Source organism: Gopherus flavomarginatus, chromosome 23, assembly GCF_025201925.1.
Source record: "Gopherus flavomarginatus isolate rGopFla2 chromosome 23, rGopFla2.mat.asm, whole genome shotgun sequence".
Taxonomy (NCBI): Eukaryota; Metazoa; Chordata; order Testudines; family Testudinidae; genus Gopherus; species Gopherus flavomarginatus.
Window position 1 is genome coordinate 8,950,218 of NC_066639.1, and position 19,449 is coordinate 8,969,666.

General features: G+C 52.8%; 3 protein-coding genes across 8 annotated transcripts in view; 2 read left to right on the forward strand and 1 right to left on the reverse strand.

Moving 5' to 3' along the window:
* LOC127039341 (zinc finger protein 436-like) overlaps positions 1-19,449 on the reverse strand; it is a 782,343-nt gene that overhangs the window by 601,924 nt on the left and 160,970 nt on the right. The window lies entirely within an intron of this gene.
* LOC127039388 (zinc finger protein 436-like) overlaps positions 11,348-19,449 on the forward strand; it is a 191,683-nt gene continuing 183,581 nt past the window's right edge. For 3 of the 4 annotated variants that reach the window (XM_050933055.1, XM_050933057.1, XM_050933056.1), the window contains exon 1: positions 11,431-12,002. In XM_050933055.1, coding sequence (XP_050789012.1) covers positions 11,742-12,002 — 261 coding nt within the window. In that variant the 5' untranslated portion in view covers positions 11,431-11,741. Of the gene's footprint in view, positions 11,375-11,430; positions 12,003-19,449 lie in introns of those variants that run through there. The other variant, XM_050933069.1, reaches the window with a different exon arrangement.
* Positions 13,252-16,140, forward strand: LOC127039420 (zinc finger protein 239-like). 3 transcript variants are annotated; one of them, XM_050933163.1, is made up of 2 exons: positions 13,252-13,351; positions 14,673-16,140. In XM_050933163.1, exons 1-2 carry the CDS (start codon positions 13,267-13,269, stop codon positions 15,635-15,637), a joined length of 1,050 nt encoding a protein of 349 aa, XP_050789120.1. In that variant the 5' UTR covers positions 13,252-13,266; the 3' UTR covers positions 15,638-16,140. The 3 variants fall into 3 exon arrangements, with proteins under 3 accessions (XP_050789120.1, XP_050789121.1, XP_050789122.1); XM_050933164.1 differs by having other exon boundaries at positions 13,252-13,321; XM_050933165.1 differs by having other exon boundaries at positions 13,252-13,321; positions 14,676-16,140.

Sequence of the window (19,449 nt, forward strand, 5' to 3'; positions counted from 1 at the left end):
TTAAATAAGTCTTAATACAGGTTATTACAGGACTGGCTACAAGTATTGTCTTTGCTGTGAGATCTAAGATTCAACTGACCTCAGTAAGTGACTGGTCCTTTGGGACAAGGTCAGGCATGACAAAGCCCTGGCTGGGATGATTTAGTTGAGGACTGGTCCTGCTTTGAGCAGGGGGTTGGACTAGATGACCTCCTGAGGTTCCTTCCAGCCCTGATATTCTATGATTCTATGACTGGCAGTAACCTGAACATTGCTGAGATTTGTAGGCTAAGGCAGTGGTTCTCAACTAGGGGACCTGGACCCGCTAGGGGCCACTAGCAGGTTTCAGGGCGGGTGCCAAGCAAGGCCAGTATTAGACTCACTGAGGCCCAGGGCAGAAAACTTAAGTCCCAGTGCATGGGGCTGAAGTCCAGGGCCCTGAGCCCCTACCTGGGGCTGAAGCCAAAGCCTAAGCAATGTAGATTTGTGTGGTCCCTGTGGCATGGCACCCCGAGAGAGGAAGAAAGTGGTCAGAGGACTCAGCCAGAAGGTTGAGCCCTGACACACTACTGGCTTAGAGGGTCTCTGCCAGTCAGGAAGGGCTAGCAGCGAGGGAAGACTGGCAATTGATGGTTGGAGGGGTGAAGAGGTTTGGGGTATGGTGGGGGAAGAAGCATCTGGGACTGGATAACCTGGGGCTGGGCAGTCTCCATAGGGGACACTTGCTCCTCCTGTGCCCTTTTCACATCCTCTTGCGAGTAGAGAATGACCACCCTGTCCCCACCCCCAGAGGCAGCCGTCTCAGGACTCTCCCAAGTTCCACCCACTAACTCTCTTCTCATTTGGGGTAGAGCTCGGGGCAACAAATCACCACCAAGATGAACCCAGCTGAATGCTGCCTGTTCTGGTGCCACAGGGGCCTCTGGTGGGTGAAAGGCAGAACTGTAGCACTTCTCAGGCAGAATGTATCTTCTTCACGCCAAAAAAAAAAGAAATTCTATGCTGGATGTGAATTCTGTGCATACCCAGTGGTGCAGAATTCTCACATGAGTAACTCGCACCTGGCACAAACATAACCTGCTCACTCCCATCTCTTCTCCCTATGGGTCGAGTCCCAGAGCTGCTGCTGTAATTAATGCACACAGGCTTTCACTCCCGTTAGTGCTGGCAAGACCCAATCCAGTGACAGGACTGAATCCTTATTTTCCTAGCACATGGGACAGTCTCCGCTGAGGGGGAGATGAGATGGGGAAGGGGTACAAAGGGGAAAGTTGTTGTACCCATGTTGGTCCCAGTATACCATAAAGCTATTTTTAATTGGTTCTAAAAAAATTACCTCACCCACCTTGTCTCTCCAAGAGATCTGAAAGTGGCAGAAGGAGACAAACAGGAAGACAGTGCTCAGGACTCTAAACCAAACATTTCAAACCCCTGGAAGAAACTACATTTCCCTTCTGCCACTGGGTATCTTTGTATCCTATATGAGGGACCACCCCATTCCCCTCATAGCAGCAAAGGGAGACTGCAGCAAGCCCCAGATGGTCTTTCCCAATCCTGGCATGTTTGTTATGACAAAGTTTGTGTGTGGAGGGTGCACGGGCTGGGTACAGCTGGACCCATCTGCAGATTGGAAAGTCAGGACAACTCCAGCACAGCTTGGGGGCTGTGGGCAGGGGGAGCAGTTCTGGAGCTCAGCCTCTGCCCCCTCTAGATCCCGTGGCAGATGGCTCTGGCAGCATCAAGTGCGTCCATCACTGCAGGAGGAAGGCTGGGGTAGTGTCTGAGATCAGGGTGAGAATTGGAGGGGGGTCTATGCTCAAGAATGGGGGATGGAATTCACCTCTCCACCCATCTGCGGAGCTCAGCAACTAGGGATTCATCCAGTGAAGTGAATTTCAATCTGGGTGACTTTGAGTCAGCCACGGAAAGATCCTTGTGCCTTAGGTTCCACACTGGCCACAGGAGTTTACTAGTTCTCCCTCCCCAGAAGACCGAGGGCAGCCAGGGATAATTAGTGGGTTATGGGAATTAGAAGATGAAAATTCACTAAGAACAATGATATTTGTATGTTTTTTATCAAATCCCCAGACACCCACTAATCCCCATCTTCCTTCCGATGAGCTATAACTATCTAAGGGTATGGCTACATTTGGAATTTCAAAGCGCTGCCCCGGCACCGCTGCGGGAGCGCTGCCGTGGCAGCGCTTTGAAGTGTGAGTGTAGTCAGAGCGGCAGCGCTGGAAGAGAGCTCTCCCAGCGCTGCACGTACACCACTTCCTTTACGGGTGTAGCGTGCAGCGCTGGGAGCCGCACTCCCAGCGCTGCTGCCCTGATTACACTGATGCTTTACAGCGCTGTATCTTGCAGCGCTCAGGGGGGTGTTTTTTCACACCCCAGTTGCAGCGCTGTAAAGTGTGAGTGTAGCCAAGGCCTAAGGGACTCAGCTATTGATCCTGCAGGCAGTTCCTGCCCTTCCCCACTTTCTAAAGCAGCACTTTTAACAACAGGGCAGGGAAACATGTAAATACTTTGAACCAAATTCCAGAAGCTGCTGAGCATGGAGAAGTTAAAATGAAACCAAGGTTCCATCTCTCCAAGGACCTGGCCCCTAGTGCCAAACAACAGACACTCCCCAGAAATCTGAAATGGCCACTTCATAACTGACAAAACGTTAATAATCTGTTCATTTCTGGGAATTACCAACAAGAGAAACAAACCAGTTACGGTGATATCCTGAGGAAAAGATCTCATGTGTCTTTAGATTATACCGATTTGTAATCTGGGAATATATACACTAAAATGCCTAAATTGTAGCCCTACGGCAATTGCCTGGTGTCACTACAGGGCAGAATTAAGGTTGGTGCCCTAGTTGTGAATTTCCATCCCCTAACATATTGCAATTGCTGTTAAGTGGGTTTGTCAAAATTCATTTTGTCTCTTTCTTTCTTTTAATTTCAATAGATAACGATATTTATTTTTAAGCCCTTTTTTCAGTGTTTACAATTTCAATGTTCAGAGCTGTGGGAAGTTAGGGGAGGTCATCAGACAACAATTATTTAATAAGAGTAACTGCTGAGATTCCAAAAGCCAAATCATATAACCGTTCAAAGAGAAATTGTCAATGTCACACCCAAAATATACCGTGTAAATATCCTTAAATCAAACTCCACTCTCTCCAGAAGCATTTCTGTATATTACCTATACAAATTATTTTTCATTTGTCTGTGTACAGTGAAATCAACATTTATTGCAATTTATTCATAAAAATCTAATCATTTCAAGCATAATTTTAAGTAATGAAGTACTTGAATTCTTTCACTTCCTAGACTGGAATGTTTCATTTCAGGATAATTACTCTCTCCTTGAGATGTATTTTACTCTCAGTACCGTAACCCTCTTGTGATGTAGTTCCTGTCTGGGAGCTCTGCTGAAGCCAGTGGCATTATGATCAGAAGGTGACACACTGACACATGAGCAGACACACATGGGGGAGGGTGGAGAACGAGGTAACAGGAGCCTACCAGGGTTGAACATGGCCCTAAGAGCAAATGCCCTCTCAGCCTCTCCTCTCTGCCACCTCCCAGAGTCAGTAACTCAGATAAATCATTCCCTGAAATCTAAATAGCCCTGGTTCGAGAGACTGTGATTAACGCAGGTACCTTAAGGGCTGCAGCGCCAACCCCCTGCCTGGATGAGGAGGGTGAACAATTGCAGTAAAAATGGGTTAGGCTGGGAGAGGGCACAGCCGTTGCGAGACTGGGAGCCAAGTTGACCAAGAGGCCAGAACTCATGGAGGGTTTAGGAGAAGTCAACAGGACTGGGTAGAGGCATTTCAGTGTATTTTCCCCATTAACCATTCTGCCATGTATTTAATTTAGAAATTTTTCATTCCCATCTCAACAACTTGGAGCTAAGCTGGGTTGATGCATTTCCACTTACAGTGGTACAGTTGTAATTAGGTGCTTAATCAGATGATCATGCAACACAAAGCAGTCAATAAAGGGTGTGCTCTCATTCATTAACATGACTGTGTGCTGGGCAGCGCTTTTAAAAAAAGATGGTGTGAGCGGGTGTCAAAATTTTAGGCAATAAGAAATGGTAAGTAGGTGTCAGTTCATTTCTCATGTGTTTACCTCGCAATTTTAATGTCAGTTTTGAATCAGTATTAATACCATGTTGTTTTAACAGCAGTAGGGTCCATTTGTATAATTGTTTGCAAGATTTCATTGGATATTGTGAACCAGCCGTCTTCAACTTTCATTTTGAGATTCCTAAATACAACCCAGTGCACCTCTCCTGAAAGACTACAAGCCCTGGCTGGTGACATGTTCCTTAGAGAGCTAACACCTTTTGCCCTAAAAAGGCGCATTAGGCTCTTTGACACTGCTTTATCCACTCCACCAGAAAATGCTAGAGGTAACCAGGAAATTAAAGCCGACCATCACTAGGTATAGTTCTACCAGCTATGGGCCAACATTCAAATGCTTCTGTTTGTTTATCGTTCATTCAGCTTTGTAATTCTTAGAGCCCATTTAAAAACTGGAAGTGAAATAACCGAAGCAAGTCAAGAAGAGAGCGGCCTCGGGCATAGGTGGAGGTAAAACAATAAATGGAAAGAACTGACCATGCAAAAAGGAACATCGCAAACTATCAGAGCCCCAGACCCCCGTCCAACTGAACCCACCCCAGCCAGGAATATGAAGCTGGGTCTCTAAAAAATTGCCCAGCCCATCTGGCAGTGAACGCTGCGTGTTACAGACAGAGCTACAGTGTGTGCGTCTGCTCTGCTGACATGCTGCTTTGATACGGAATGCACCACAGCCACAGGGAGCAGAGACATAGACTCCTACAAAACACATTCCCAGATACACCTCAATGCCGCATCCCCCCCCCCCCCCACCCCACTGTCTGCCATCCCATCCCCTACCTCCACATGGCCATTCTCAGCCTATTGCTAACACTTCCTCCCAGCCTTCAGCACTATAAATCAATAAAACATGGTGTTACAAAAGGTAGACTGTACCACAGAAACCTGAACTGGACGTGAGTGAGGTTTTTGATACAGTTCCACATGGGAAACTATTTGTTAAATTGGAGATGGGGATTAATATGAGAACCGAAAGGTCAATAAAGAATTGGTTCAAGGAGAGTCTACAAGGGGATCATATTGAATGGTGAGTTGTCAGGCTGGAAGGAGTTACTAGTGGAGTTCCTCAGATCAGCCTTGGGACCAATCTTACTCAACACTTTTATTAGTGATCTTGGCACAAGAAGTGGGAATGGGACACAAAGCCGGGAGGGATTGCCAATATGGAGGAAGACAGGAAAATCATACAAGAAAATCTGCATGTCCTTGAAAGCTGGAGTAACAGAAATGGGATGAAAATGAACAGTGCACAAATTCTAGTTGTTAGTCCCCAAGTGTATAATTTTGCAATAAGCTGGGGATTTATCGATTGGAAGTGACAGAGGAGACTGGTTGATCAAAGGATAATTATGAGCTGCCAATGTGATGCAGTCATGAAATAGGTTAATGCAGTCCTAGGATACATCACGTGAGGTATTTCCAGCAGATACATAAAAGGGTTAGTACTGTTAGAAAAGGCACTGATGAGACATCATCTGAAATACACCTCTACCTTCTGCCCTTAATGTCTCTGAGTCTATAAGCTGAGCTTTCTGTTGCACAGACACTGATGGAGATCAGGGCCCCACCGTGCAGCACATGGCAGAGAACCTGACTGAGATCGGCACCCCCATTCTGCTCGGCACTGCACAGACAGAGAGGGACAGTCCATGCCCCAAAGAGATCACAATCCAAAGAGACAATGGGTAGGAGGAAAACAGAGAGGGGCTGTGACTTCCCCAAGGTCACCAAGCAGGTCTGGGACAGAGCCAGGAACATACCCCGTTAACGCCAGAGCCACATCACTCACAGCTTGGAGAGGTCCCCACACCTCATTGTATTAGGCTGCAGGAAGAGATGGTTTGTCCACGGATGCACAGGCTGTCTTGACAGGGCAGCTCAGCTGCAGTCCCTGCACACAGCTGGGTGTGTGTGTCACGAGTCAGGAGAAGTCAGTGTCCAGTCCTGTGGGGTTGTGCTCCTCGCTCATACCTCCAGCACTCACTGCTGCCCCTCCCTTACCAGCTGCACTGGTCAGCCAGCCCCAGGCCTCTGTGAGGTCACTGCCCCTCCCACCCCACCACTTCAAACCTTCAAATAGGGACATGATGCACCAGTGCCAGAGTGCACTAGTGTAAAGTCTGTCTGTACTAAGGGTTTGCGCCAGTGCCTAAAACGCCAGTATGGCAGAGACCTTCAGTGCCCAGAACAACAGGACGGTGGCACTAGAACTGGGATCTAGTTTTAGCTCTGTCACAGACCTTGCACACATCAATGTTTCTCCTCTCAGCTTTAGTCTCTTTACCCAGCTGCCCACTCACTGGGGTCTCCTCTCTCTCCACAGCTGCTCACCACTAAAATCTGTGTGCGTGTCACCAGAGCTGAGGTACTTCAGCTCTGGAATAGTCTTACAAGGGGGGCTGTGGAGTCTCTTTTCCTGCAAGTCTTTAAGAGCAGGTAAGACAAACCTCGGTCAGAGATAATCAACATATAATTGGCCCTGCCTCAGCAGAGACAGCTGGACTTGATGACATCTTGAGGTCCTATCTAGCCCTACATTTCAAGGATGCTATGCGATATATATGTATAAAACAACATACAGAGAAAAACCGCACAACATGATGATGTCAAGCCATTCAAAAAACAACAACAACACAAAAAACTACATTGCATAGCATAAAATGACACAATACTAAGGAGAAGAAAGCAACACAATGCAAACTAACACATCTTAGGACAAAAGTACACAATGCAAAATAGCTCAACTCAAACCAACACAACATAGACACTAAACAAGCTCATAGACTCATAGACTTTAGGGTCAAAAGGGACCAATATGATCATCTGAGGCAAAACAATGCACCATAAAACTATGCAACACAACATGGTGCAATCACAGTTAGAAAATGCAACATGCAAAACAGCTCAGCATAGAACAGGACACAGCACAAAAGAGAATTATTTCAATGCAGGCCTGGAAGGGATCTTGAGAGGGCGTCTACTCCAGCCTCCTGTGCTGAGGCAGAACCAAGTATCCCTAGACATTCCCAGACTGGTGAATCTCTAACCTGGTCTTAAAAACCTCCAGTGAAGGGAATTCCACAGTCTCCCTTGGAAGCCAATGCAAGGCAGATACAGGCCAGAGCAATGCTGAACACACATGCTGGGCTTGTGGATAAGGGAAGAGGCAAGAACTGAAACAATCTGGGTTCAGTTCCCAGTTTTGCCACAAATTCTCCATGCAAACTTGAGCAAATCACTTCAGCTCTCTAAGCTTCAGTTTCCCCATCTGTAAAATGGAGAGTCGCCTCCCACCATTGCCCTATTTAGTCTTTGTGCCTTTTTTGACAAGGCCTCTCTGTCCCTGTGGGCATGTCTACACTGCAGTCAGACACCGGCGGCTGGCCTGTGCCCGCTGACTTGGGCTCACACGGCTCAGTCTGCAGGGCTGTTTAATTGCGGTGTCAATGTTCTGGCTGGGGCTGCAGCCCAAGGTCTGGCACCTTCCCACCTCGCAGGGTCCTACAGCCTGGCTCCAGCCTGAGCCCAGACATCTACACTGCAATTAAACAGCCCCTTTGCCTGAGCCCTGTGAGCCTGAGTCAGCTGGCATGGGCCAGCTGGGGGGGTTTAACAGCAGGGTAGAGATACTCTTGGTGTCTTTTCCGCACCTATCACAATGGGGACCCTGATCTTGGTCAGCGTCTGTGCAGAGCCCTGCACAACAGGAAGCCTGATCTCAGTTGGGGACTCTGCAACTCCTAGCATTACAGGATCCCTGATTTTGTTTAGGGCCCCTGCAGCAACTGGCTAAATGTGGGGGCAGGATCTCTGTCAGGGTCTGTGCAGTGCACAGTACAGTGTTGGGGTGTGATGTTCGTTAGGGTCAGTACCATGCCAAGCCCAACGGGGACAAACGTCTCAGTCGAGGTCTCTGAAGTGCCCAGAACAATGGAGGCAGCTGTTTGGGTCACAGCCCGGTCTCACCCCCCAGCCCCACGCAGGGACCCGAGTGGGGCCAGGCCCCTCCCCCCGCCAGGTCCCGCGGGGCCCCAGGGCAGATCCTGGCCGGGCCCGGGGGGTGCTGGGCTCCTGCGGGGACAGCAGCTCCGAGCCCCCAGCGGGCGCTACCCCCCCCCGAGCAGATCCCAGCGCTGCGAGATGCCGGGTCCCCCCCCCGGACACTGGGGCAGAGTCACCACCCGGCCCGGCTTCCCCCCGGGGCTCGCTCCGGGACCTGGAGCTGCAGCTCCGCAGCGGGGCGGGCAGAGCCAAGGGCGGCCCCAGGGCAGTCCAGCAGGGCAGGGCCCGAGCCGGGCGCGGGGGGGTTAATGAAGGGCTCTCCCACCGCGATCTGTGCATGCCCAGAGCCCCCACGGCACAAACCCTTCTCCGGCCCCGGGAGAGGCTCCAACGGCCCCGCGCGAGCCAGATCCACAGCCCTCCCCAACGTCACTTCCTGTGCAGGGAGAGTCGGGAACTACATCTCCCAGCCTGCACCGGGGCTAGGCAGACCGTCTCCCCACCCCTTCTCCTTTTCCCCTGCTGAGAAACCGCCCCCCCCGCCTTTTCCCGGGGAGCGGTTTAATACAGCGGCAGCGCTGGGAGGGCTTGTGACCTCTAAACAGCCACCAATCCCCAGCCCTGATCCCCCTCCAGCGCACTCCAAGCTCCCCCCATCTCTGACCCCCCCAGCGCACCCCAAACTCCCAGCTCCCCCCAGCCCTGACCCCCACAGCGCACCCCAAAATCCCAGCTCCCCCCAGCCCTGATCCCCCCAGCGCACCCCAAACTCCCAGCTCCCCCCAGCCCTGACCCGCCCAGCGCACCCCAAACTCCCAGCTCCCCCCCAGCCCTGACCCGTCCAGCGCACCCCAAACTCCCAGCTCCCCCCAGCTGTGCCCTGGCGAGCGGTGCCCAGGGGATTTAGAGGCCGGGGGGGTCAGGGCTGGGAAGAGCTGGGAGTTTGGGGTGCGCTGGGGGTTTAGGGCTGGGGGGGGAGCGGCAGGGGATGGGGCGAGCTGGGGATTTTTGAAAGCAGGGTAGCGATATCTTTGGTGTCTTTTCTGCAGCTGTCACAATGGGGACCCTGATCATGGTCAGTGTCTATGCAGAGCCCTGCACAAAAGGAAGCCTGATCTCAGTTGGGGACTCTGCAACTCCCAGCATTAAAGGAACCCTGATTTTGTTTAGGGCTCCTGCAGCAACTGGCAAAATGTGGGGGCAGGATCTCTGTCAGGGTCTGTGCAGTGCACAGTACAGTGGTGGGGTGTGATCTTTGTTAGGGTCAGTGCAATGCCAGGCCCAATGGTGACACAGATCTCAGTCGAGGTCTCCGAAGTGCCCAGAACAATGGAGGCAGCGGTTTGGGTCACAGTCATGCGCTGCCTGGCACAAGGGGGGCTGTGATCTCGGTGCAGGTCTCAGTTTTACCTGGCACAACAGTGGGGTCTGATGTCACCTGGGGTCTCTTCAGTGCCTGGCAGAACAGGGTCCAGATCTCAGCTGGGGTCTGCACAGCGCCTGGCAGAACAGAGCCATGCTCAGTACGATAGGAGCCCTGATCTCAGTCACACACCTGGAGAGAAAAGCAGGAAGATTTTCGAGAATTCAATATCAGTATTTCAGAACTGAGGAAAAAATGGGGCACAAACTAAATATTTGCCAATATAAGGGACAAGCATCAACATGTGGGGAGATTTTATGTCACCATTCAACAGTTCAAGAGAAAAGACAGGAAATTGGAGGGGATTATACAGGGATATTGAATCAACAACAGGATGGGATGGATTCTTCTTGCCTCACACTCAGAGGGCCAGGAGGGAGCCCTGGGTGATGTCTTTTCACAGGGGAAAGGAGCGGGGCTGGAGTCAGAAGGTCGCTGGCTGTGGGGAGGGGCTGGCAATGGGAGTATTGTGGCCACAATGGGTCTGGGAATGTGACTAGCTAGTGATGGGGGGGGGAGGGAGAAGTTGGAGAGGAGAGGAGTAGTTGGACTAGAAAATCTGGGGCTGGGCCCCTCTCTATCGGGGACACCTGCTCCTCCCTCCCCTTCCCACGCCCTGTTGCCAGCAGAGAGGGGCCCCCCCAGCCCAGCCCAGAGGTGTCCCTGTCTCAGGGCCCCCCCAGCCTCTGCCCAGTTCAGAAATCACTCGGGGGAACCATTTCCCACCCGCACAAGGACAAATCCCTGCAGGTGAAAATGGGGGAAACACCCCAAACCTGAGATCTGAACTGGCCATTGGCGAAGGGCAGAGAAAATGGGGCACAATGGGGGGAGGGGAACAGGGAACTTCTCAGGGGTTTGGGGGAGGGGGGGTCACCCTGGGTGCTGCTCGTTGCTCTCTAGGGAGAAAGGGGGCAGGACGGGAGAGGAGGGGGGTCCCCACGGGGGGGCAGCGGTAAATCCGAGGGGATCTCAGCCCCCCCCCTTTCTCTCCCCGCTCCTCGGGGGTCACCTGCTCTCCCCCCCCTCCTCCCCGGCCATGTCCCCCCCCCAGGCTGCACAGACATTTCCCTTTCCCAGCCCCCCAGCCCGGTCTCACCCCGCAGCCTCCCCGATCTGCGCATGCCCAGAGCCCCCATGGCACAAACCCTTCCCCGGCCCCGAGAGAGGCTCCAACGGCCCCGCGCGAGACAGGCAGAGCCGGAGCGGCCCGCGCGCGTTTGCAACTCGGCTTGTTCGCGCCCAATCGACGTCACTTCCGGTACAGGGAGAGTCAGGAACTACATCTCCCAGCCTGCCGCGGGGGCGCTTCCGCTTTTTCTAGACCAGGTAAGGGAGGTCCCTGCCCCTGCCCCCGCCCCCTCTCCCTCTGCCAGCCGGTTCCTCTTAGAACCCCCCCCCCTCCGCCTTTCCCGGGGAGTGGCAGAGCTGGGGGGGCTTGTGACCCCCGCGCAATAACCCCCCCCCCAGCCCTGACCCCTCCGCGGCAGGAGCGTGTCCGCCCCACGCGTGTCCCCGCCCCCGCCCCCACCGCGCTGCCCCGCAGGAGCGGGCAGGAGAGGGGCAGGGGCTGGTGTAGCAGCAGAGGGTGTCAGCTGGATCCCAGCCGCTGCAGGCAGCCCCGGCGAGCGCTACAGCCCGGGGGAAGAGGGGGATGCAGGGCACAGGGAGGGGCTGGAGCAGCTGTAGGGGCGGGTGGTTGCAGGGCACAGGGAGGGGCTGGAGCAGCTGGGAGCGGGTGGGGTTGCGGGGCACAGGAAGGCATTAACACGGCCCGGCCCGGCCGTCGGGGTGGCTCTCTGGCTGCAGTGGCGCCAGCTCAGGTAGGGTTTATTGAGGGGTTGCTAGTGGGTTCCTGCTGGAGAGGGAGGGGCAGGAAATACAGAAGAGGTGGCAACTTGTGGGGAGTTAGGGCTGGAGGGGGCAGGGAATACACTGGGTGAGGAAAGGGAGGGGGACAGAGTGTGACAAACCTGCTGGGACTTGTTTAACGTGGGCCTAGATTCTAGGAACAAACACTTGGGTGTTAGGGGAGAAAATTCCCTAATTTGTGAAGCAGGAAATAGAGAAACCAACCTCCTGGGCAGGGCTGGGAAAACTGACCAGACTTCCAGTGCTGAGCCCTCAGCCTGCTAGCCAGGGGCTGGTGTGACATGGAAAGGGGGCCCCCACCAGGGAGGTGCAGGGAAGATGTCCCGGCCCCTCACATCCAGCTGCTGGCAGTGGGGAGGGTGTTTGGTTCCTACCATGGGGTTGTATCAGCCTCTGGCTAGTAGGTGTGTGATGGATCTGCAGGCAGAGACAAGGGGTCTCTCTTTCTTCTCTCACCATGGTGCCCCTGTCTGCTCTCAGCAGTGTGGGGATAGGACTCTGCCGACTGTTTCTCTCTCAGAGCTTCCATTTGATTGGCTGCTTTCCCCCGTGAATAGTGGGGCTGTGAGTGGGGAGCAGGTATTGAGTGTTGGACTCTTGCTCTTTCAGGGGCTGGTGACCTTCGAGGAGGTGGCTGTGTATTTCACCAGGGAAGAGGGGGCTCTGGTAGACCCCACTCGGAGAGCCCTTTACAGAGACGTCATGCAGGACAACTATGAGAAGGTGACCTTGCCGGGTAAGGATTCCTGTCCCCTCGGTTCTTAGAAAGGGAAATGAAAAGTTAAGGTTCACGCCACTCCCACAATGCCATCTCTGCTCTGTCCGGTTTCAGCAGCGCCCCGACATGCCAGTGACACACACACTAGCCCTCTGCCCTCCCCTGTTACAGAGCGCTCTGGGAACAGAGCAGTCCAGCAGACAGTCTCACAACTTCTCTTTGCTAAGATAATCGGGTTCATCTCCATCATAGCAAACAGAAGCTTCCTCCCCCTGGGCTGCTCTCCAGTACTGAACCTCCTGCACACAGACCAGCTGAGACTTGCACAGTGTTACCACCCCTTTGCCCTCACCTGGGTTTTTCCTGTGAGTCACTGCCTTCACTTACCCCTCACTAAGTCCCACAGATCACTCCAACATACGCCACCAGGGTGCTGACAATCCCCATGACAAGAACACACCCTTGGGCACCTTTGCTGACACAGCCTACAACACTCAGCACAGAAATGAGGCAGAATTGGCCCCCCAAGTTTCACATGCACCTCTCTGCGTAGCACAGGCACAGCCCTGCCCAGCTGCTCCAACCCATCCCTCCATCAGCCAGTCACAGCTACAGCTGGCCCAGTGCACACAGCTGGAGGCATGTGGGTAGATGCTGGGATTCCCATCTGTGAACACAGCACAGACAGTGACACGTTCTCTTAGTCTTGCCTCGGATCGATTATAGGTTCACAGCTTTGAAGGCCAGATGTTACTATTAGCTCATGTACTCTGAGGTCCTTTATACCACAGACCATAGAATTCATCCCGTTACTGCTGCATTGAGCTGAATACCTGAGTCCCTGTGGCAGTTTGTTAACCTTTGAACGGCCCACACAGAACCATCCTCAGTGGTTCTTGCCAGCTGCAGGGTTAAGGGTTGGGGGCAAAGTTAAGGTTGCATTGAACGGGGGGGTGTTTACATTAACTTCTCATTTCCTGGTTCGCAGAGGTTTGTTTAGTCACCATCTATACCAGAAGTAGCCAAAGTATCCTCCTGCCTCCATTGTTTTCTTTCCCTTGAGCAGGGTTTCCAGTTTCCAAACTCTCTGTGATCTCCCAGCTGGAAGGAGAAGAAGAGCCATAAATGCTGGATCTCCAGGGTTCAGAGGAAAACGAGATCCTGAGACGTCCCTGGACAGGTGAGGAAACATTAAACCAACCCAGAAACTGTAAGTGCCTGAGAGAACCAGCTGGGATTCCCCACACAGACTCTGTGAGCTCAGGACAGTCCGCAGCAGATCTCACTCCTGGCTTCCTACAGATGGTGATTGATAGCTTAGCTGGAGCTGCCTCCCTTCCGACTGAGTGTTCGGATGGGGTGTGGGCAGGGCTGGCCTTAGGGAAATGGCACCCGGGACAAACTTGCATTTTGGTGGCCCTGGCTCCCATAGGCATGGCACCCCCCCATTCCCTCTGTCCCCCATGGGCTCACCGGGCTCCCCACTCTCCCTTCCCTCCAGCCCCTGCATTGTGCCCCCTTCGCTCCAAATACCTGCTCCCCCTTCACTCCTAACTTCTGCCCCCTCCAACCCCTCCCAACACCTGCCCCCTCCTGTGCCCCCTTCACCCCAACCCCTTCCCCTCCCTCCTGTGCCCCTAATCCCAGGACTGTGCCCCCTTCAGTCATGCCCCCTGCATCCTGAACCCCTGCGTGGTGCATACCCCCTTCACCCCAAACCCTGCCCCCTGCACCTCAACACCTGCCACTTCCTGAGCCCCCAACCCATGCAGTGTGCCCCCTTTGCCCCTAACCCTTGCATCCTCCTGCACCCAAGTGGGGAACCTGACCTAGATGCACAAAGCAGCTGGCATTGCTGCTCACTCCCCCACTGGACTGCTGCTCCCCTGCCCCACGCAGCCCTTGGGGGCTGGGAGAGGGGAGCAAGGAGCGACATCAGGGCTTCCTGCACTCAGATCACTTTCCCTGCAGGCTGTGTAAGGGGAGGGCAGGAGAGCAGCTGCTCCTGATGTCTCAGCATAGCCCAGGTGGGGAAGTGACCTGGATGCAGGGAGCCCGGGTGGGTGGGTGGGGGTGTGTGTGTGTGTGTAGGAGAGGATATGAGGAGTGTGTGTATGTTGAGGGGCGTGTGTGAAGGACTGTGTGTGTGGAGAGGCCCCTCTGCTCTGGAGCTGTCACCTGGCTCTGATGGCTGGTCATCCAACTGCCCCCTGCAGCTCAGGTCTCTTCCACTCCCCCACGCAGCTGCTTATCTGCCTCCCTGTGCCATTTTCATCAGCCCAGCGAGCCTCTCGGCAGCAGGTCAGATGGGAATCCAAACCCTGCGCTCGGCACCCCCTTGGGTGGGGCACCCGTACGGCCAACTCTAAAGGCCGGTCCTGGGTGTGGAGCAGAATTGATCCCCTCCACTCTCCCCTATGGGGATGAGTTTGGGGGAATTCAGTCACTGATTTTTATCGTCTGTCTCTCCGGCACTTGAGTTTGCTCTTTGTCTTTCCATCCCCAATTCTGAGATTTCTCCTCTCTTCTAGCAGGTGATGGGGTGGTGAGGGAGAGCGAGGAGCAGAATCCTCACCAGGAAGATGCTGAGCTTGCCGAAGTGCATGGGGAATTACTGCGAAGATCCAAAGGGAGCATGACCAGCCCCTGTGATCAGGGAAAAGCTGATGAAAGTTACCATAGACAAGAGAGAGAGCAGGGAAACCATTCAGAGGAGAGAGTGGATGAACCCATTAATTGTCAGGGAACTCCCAGGGACCTCAAGGAAACTACGTCCCAGGAGAAAATCCTCACGGAGAAGCGAGAGAATACATGTAGTGAGTGTGGGAAAAACTTCAATTACCATTCAGGCCTTATTCGACATGAGATAATCCACACAAAAGAGAGACCCTACGAATGCTGTGAGTGTGGGAAAAGCTTCAATCGTACCTCTGCCCTTAGTAGGCATCAGGAAATACACAGAGGAGAGAGACCCTATCAATGCTGTGAGTGTGGGAAAAGTTTCACTCAGAGATATACCCTTAACTCTCATCAGAGAATCCACACGGGAGAGCGACCCTACAAATGCTACAAATGCGGGCTAAGCTTCACTCAGAGATCATCCCTTATCTCTCATCAGACAATGCACACGGGAGAGCGACCCTACGAATGCTGCGAGTGTGGGAAAAGCTTCTCTCAGAGCTCAAACCTTACTATACATCAGCGGATCCACACAGGAGAGAGACCCTATGAATGCCGTGAGTGCAGGAAATGTTTCACTCACTCCTCCTCCCTTATCTCTCACCAGAGAGTCCACACGGGAGAGAGACCCTATGAATGCAGTGAGTGCGGGAAAAGCTTCTCTCGGAGCTCAACCCTTATTACACATTACAGAATCCACACCGGGCAGAGACCCTATGAATGCTGCGAGTGTGGGAAAAGCTTCGCTCATAGTTCAGGCCTTTCTAAACATTCGAGAATCCGTAAAGGAGATAAACTTCATAAAAACCTTCTCTAGAGCTGTCAGAAGATTTTTTTCTTTAATTCTTTTGACAGTTCCCAGGTAGTGAGTGTTAAGGCTGTTTGCAGCTTTTGCACATTGAGGTCCCTCAGCTCCCACACACAAGTTGCGCACTTTTGAAGCTCGTCCATCTTTGGGGTGGATCCTGTGGTCCTTTCTATCAACTCCATTGTCCTGCGAGTCATGGGAGTGGGTGTCCTTTCTACCAGGAATGTCATCACCCCAGGTGGGGGAAATGGGGAGTATCTTCAACCAGCTACATTGAGATAAAATCTACCTGGGTCTCATCACTGTGGTTGCCATGAAGTTAGCTAGCTTGAGTTCATTTTCCTGATGTAAAAAGACAGCTATTCTTGCAGTAAAGACATGGGCCATGGATAGTGGGTGGGGTTATCTAGCACATTTCCTCCTGATCTGACCTAACCACCGTCACATTTCCTTGTCTGAACAAACCTGGAGATTCACATTTATACTCCTCCTCTCAGTGCAAAGTTATTGTTCGAGTTGCCACATTCCTCTCTGAGGACAGATCATCTCATTCCCAGTTGTTCTCACATTACCCTGCATTGTGCAGAACAGCAGTTATTCTGTTGACTTTTTTCTCATATAAAACATATTTCAATATGATGAAGAGCTGGAGCAGTGTCAGGGAAATAAGGGTCATTTCAGGCTCTGTGACACTGGAAGGAGATGGGGCGACTCAGAGATTCCGTCCTTCCCCATCACCCTAGAACTGTTACCTTGTGTCTGAGCCATGCAGAGTTCACTCCTTCATATTCCTTCACTTCCCAACGTGTCCGGTGAGGTCACGTTCTTGGCTGTCCATGCTTGGGAATGGTGCTTGGATGTCTTTGATCCTAAATCAGAGTCACTCTGGCAGAAGCTGAAAGTGTCACTGACCTGGAAGGGGATTTCAAATGGATCCCCAGCACTGTTCAAATCCCCTTTTCCCTCTATTGGCAAAGCTACTTCTGGGAAGGTCGGCTGTTTTTTCCACCCGTTATGAAGGTGCTAAAACTTCTGTGAATAACACTAATGAGACAGCGCTGGGTGAAGCAGGTTTCAGTGGATCAGGGGAGAATTTCTCTTCCTAATTCTGAGACATCAGATGTAACCTAGTCTGGAATTTCACTTTAAATGAAAATGAAAGTGTCTTCTACCTGTCTGTGATATGGGTTTTCTATCTTTCATGAAGGCTCCTTGGTCATTTAACTGCTTGTTAGTGTTGTTTGACAGATTGTAGCTCAGATTTATTGGGAAATTTCAGATAAATGACCATCATTTTTTATTTTAGGTTTGTTTTTTCCCCTATCCCTGCATGATGACATGGAGAAAATTCAAATGCAGTTCAGTCAACAGGAGAGAATACTCCAAGCTGCTGGACATATTATCAGAGAAACAGTATGTTTTTAAATCTCCACTCTGAAAAGGTGAACAGTAGCAGACCCCAAATGGTGCAACTGACAGAAGTAAGTGCACATAGTCACAGGGTAGTTCAATTGTTTAGGACGATATTGTCTCAGGCCATGTCTACATCTAAAGTTTTGCAGCGCTGGTTGTTACAGCTGTATTAGTACAGCTGTATAGGGCCAGCGCTGCAGAGTGGCCACACTTACAGCAACCAGCGCTGCAAGTGGTGTTAGATGTGGCCACACTGCAGCGCTGTTGGGCGGCTTCAAGGGGGGTTCCGGGAACGCGAGAGCAAACCGGGAAAGGAGACCCGCTTCGCCGCGGTTTGCTCTCTCGTTCCCGGAGCCACCCAGCAAACCGCAGGGAAGGAGACCTGCTTGCTCTGGGCTCCGGGAACGAGAGAGCAAACCGGGAAAGGAGACCCGCTTCGCCGCGGTTTGCTCTCTCGTTCCCGGAGCCACCCAGCAAACCGCAGGGAAGGAGATCTGCTTGCTCTGGGCTCCGGAAACGAGAGAGCAAACCGGGAAAGGAGACCCGCTTCGCCGCGGTTTGCTCTCGCGTTCCCGGAGCCACCCAGCAAACCGCAGGGAAGGAGACCTGCTTGCTCTGGGCTCCGGGAACGAGAGAGCAAACCGGGAAAGGAGACCCGCTTCGCCGCGGTTTGCTCTCGCGTTCCCGGAGCCACCCAGCAAACCGCAGGGAAGGAGACCTGCTTGCTCGGGGCTCCAGGAACGAGAGAGCAAACCGGGAAAGGAGACCCGCTTCGCCGCGGTTTGCTCTCTCGTTCCCGGAGCCACCCAGCAAACCGCAGGGAAGGAGACCTGCTTGCTCTGGGCTCCGGGAACGAGAGAGCAAACCGGGAAAGGAGACCAGCTTGATTACCAGAGGCTTCCTCCTTCCACGGAGGTCAAGAAAAGCGCTGGTAAGTGTCTACATTGGATTACCAGCGCTGGATCACCAGCGCTGGATCCTCTACACCCGAGACAAAACGGGAGTACGGCCAGCGCTGCAAACAGGGAGTTGCAGCGCTGGTGGTGCCCTGCAGATGTGTACACCTTCAAAGTTGCAGCGCTGTAACTCCCTCACCAGCGCTGCAACTTTCTGATGTAGACAAGCCCTCAGATGATCCAGGGATAGAATTCCACAGCAAGTGACTTGGAACTAGGCAAAATGCCCAGGTTTTTGTTTCCCAAGGTATTTGTGACCCAGTCCCTACAGGAGGTTACTCCTGAAGAGATCTCCTGGCTAATCCCAAAACTTGGGAAATGCTGTCTGTGATGAGGTGTATCAACCCTGAACTGGCACTGCTAGGGTTAACTGTACCATGTGGGCTGAAGACGCCACACCCCCTCACCCTCTCTGGGCATGCTCCGACTGGAGACGGAGTATAAAAGGGTGCAGCTTAGCCTGGGTGGACTGAGGAGAAGAACAAACCTATGTTGTTGGCTTCTGCCAGGAAGCTGCTGGACCGCCACGCTGCAGTGTCCAGCCACCCTGAGGCCCCTGCACACACTCAGTTGACTGCCAAGGATGCGACACTGGCTGCCAGGACATTACCGACGCTGGAAGTAAGGGTGGGAAGTGACTCAGGGAATGGGACTGTTGCAGTGAGAGATCAACCCTGGACATGGGAGTATTGGTTCCTCAAGGCCCTGCGTCATGGCATGTCCCCCCTCCAGCTCCTACACATAGGGGCAGCCAGGGGGCTCCACACACTGCCCCCATCCCAATCACCGCCTCCACAGTTCCCATTGTCCAGGTACTGCATCCAGTGGGAGCTGCCTGGCCATGCCTCCGTGTAGGAGCCAGAGCGGGGACATGCTGCTGCTTCCAGGAGCTGTTTGAGGTAAGTGACAATCGGAGACTGACCCCTTCCCTTACCTCAACACCCTGCCCCAGCCCTACCACTCTCCTAACCCCTCAGTTCCAGCCTGGAGCAACCCCTCACCCCTGGAGCAACCCCAATCCCCTGTCCAAGCCCTGGAGCCCTCTCCCACACCCTGAACTCATTTCTGGCTCCACCCCAGAGCCCACTACCCCAGCCAGAGCGCTCGCCCCCTCCCACACCCCAACCTCCAATTTTGTGAGCATTCATGGCCCCATACAATTTCCATATCCAGATGTGGCCCTCGGGCCAAAAAATTTGCCCACCCCTAATCTAATCCCTAACCACAACTGTACTCAAGCATTCACCGGTGGAAAGGGGGATTAAAGGAAAACTACCATTTATGAGAAAATTCTTTAATTGTTGAGGATTTATTATTACCAATGAAAATAAAATTAACACGAAGTTACTCAGTAACGAAGAAGAGAATTATGTGATCAACTGAATTATACTGGAGAAATAAAACTTGTCTTGTTTTTCTTTTTGTTAGTAATATAGGAAATTGGGGGCTAAT

What these genes read in the sequence shown, in the direction of transcription:
- LOC127039420 (XM_050933163.1), top strand. Translation starts at nt 13,267, where the DNA reads ATGCTGGATCTCCAGGGTTCAGAGGAAAACGAGATCCTGAGACGTCCC. An exon ending in ATTAAACCAACCCAGAAACT is followed by an intron (nt 13,352 to 14,672) that starts GTAAGTGCCTGA and finishes CCTCTCTTCTAG; the next exon opens with CAGGTGATGGGGTGGTGAGG.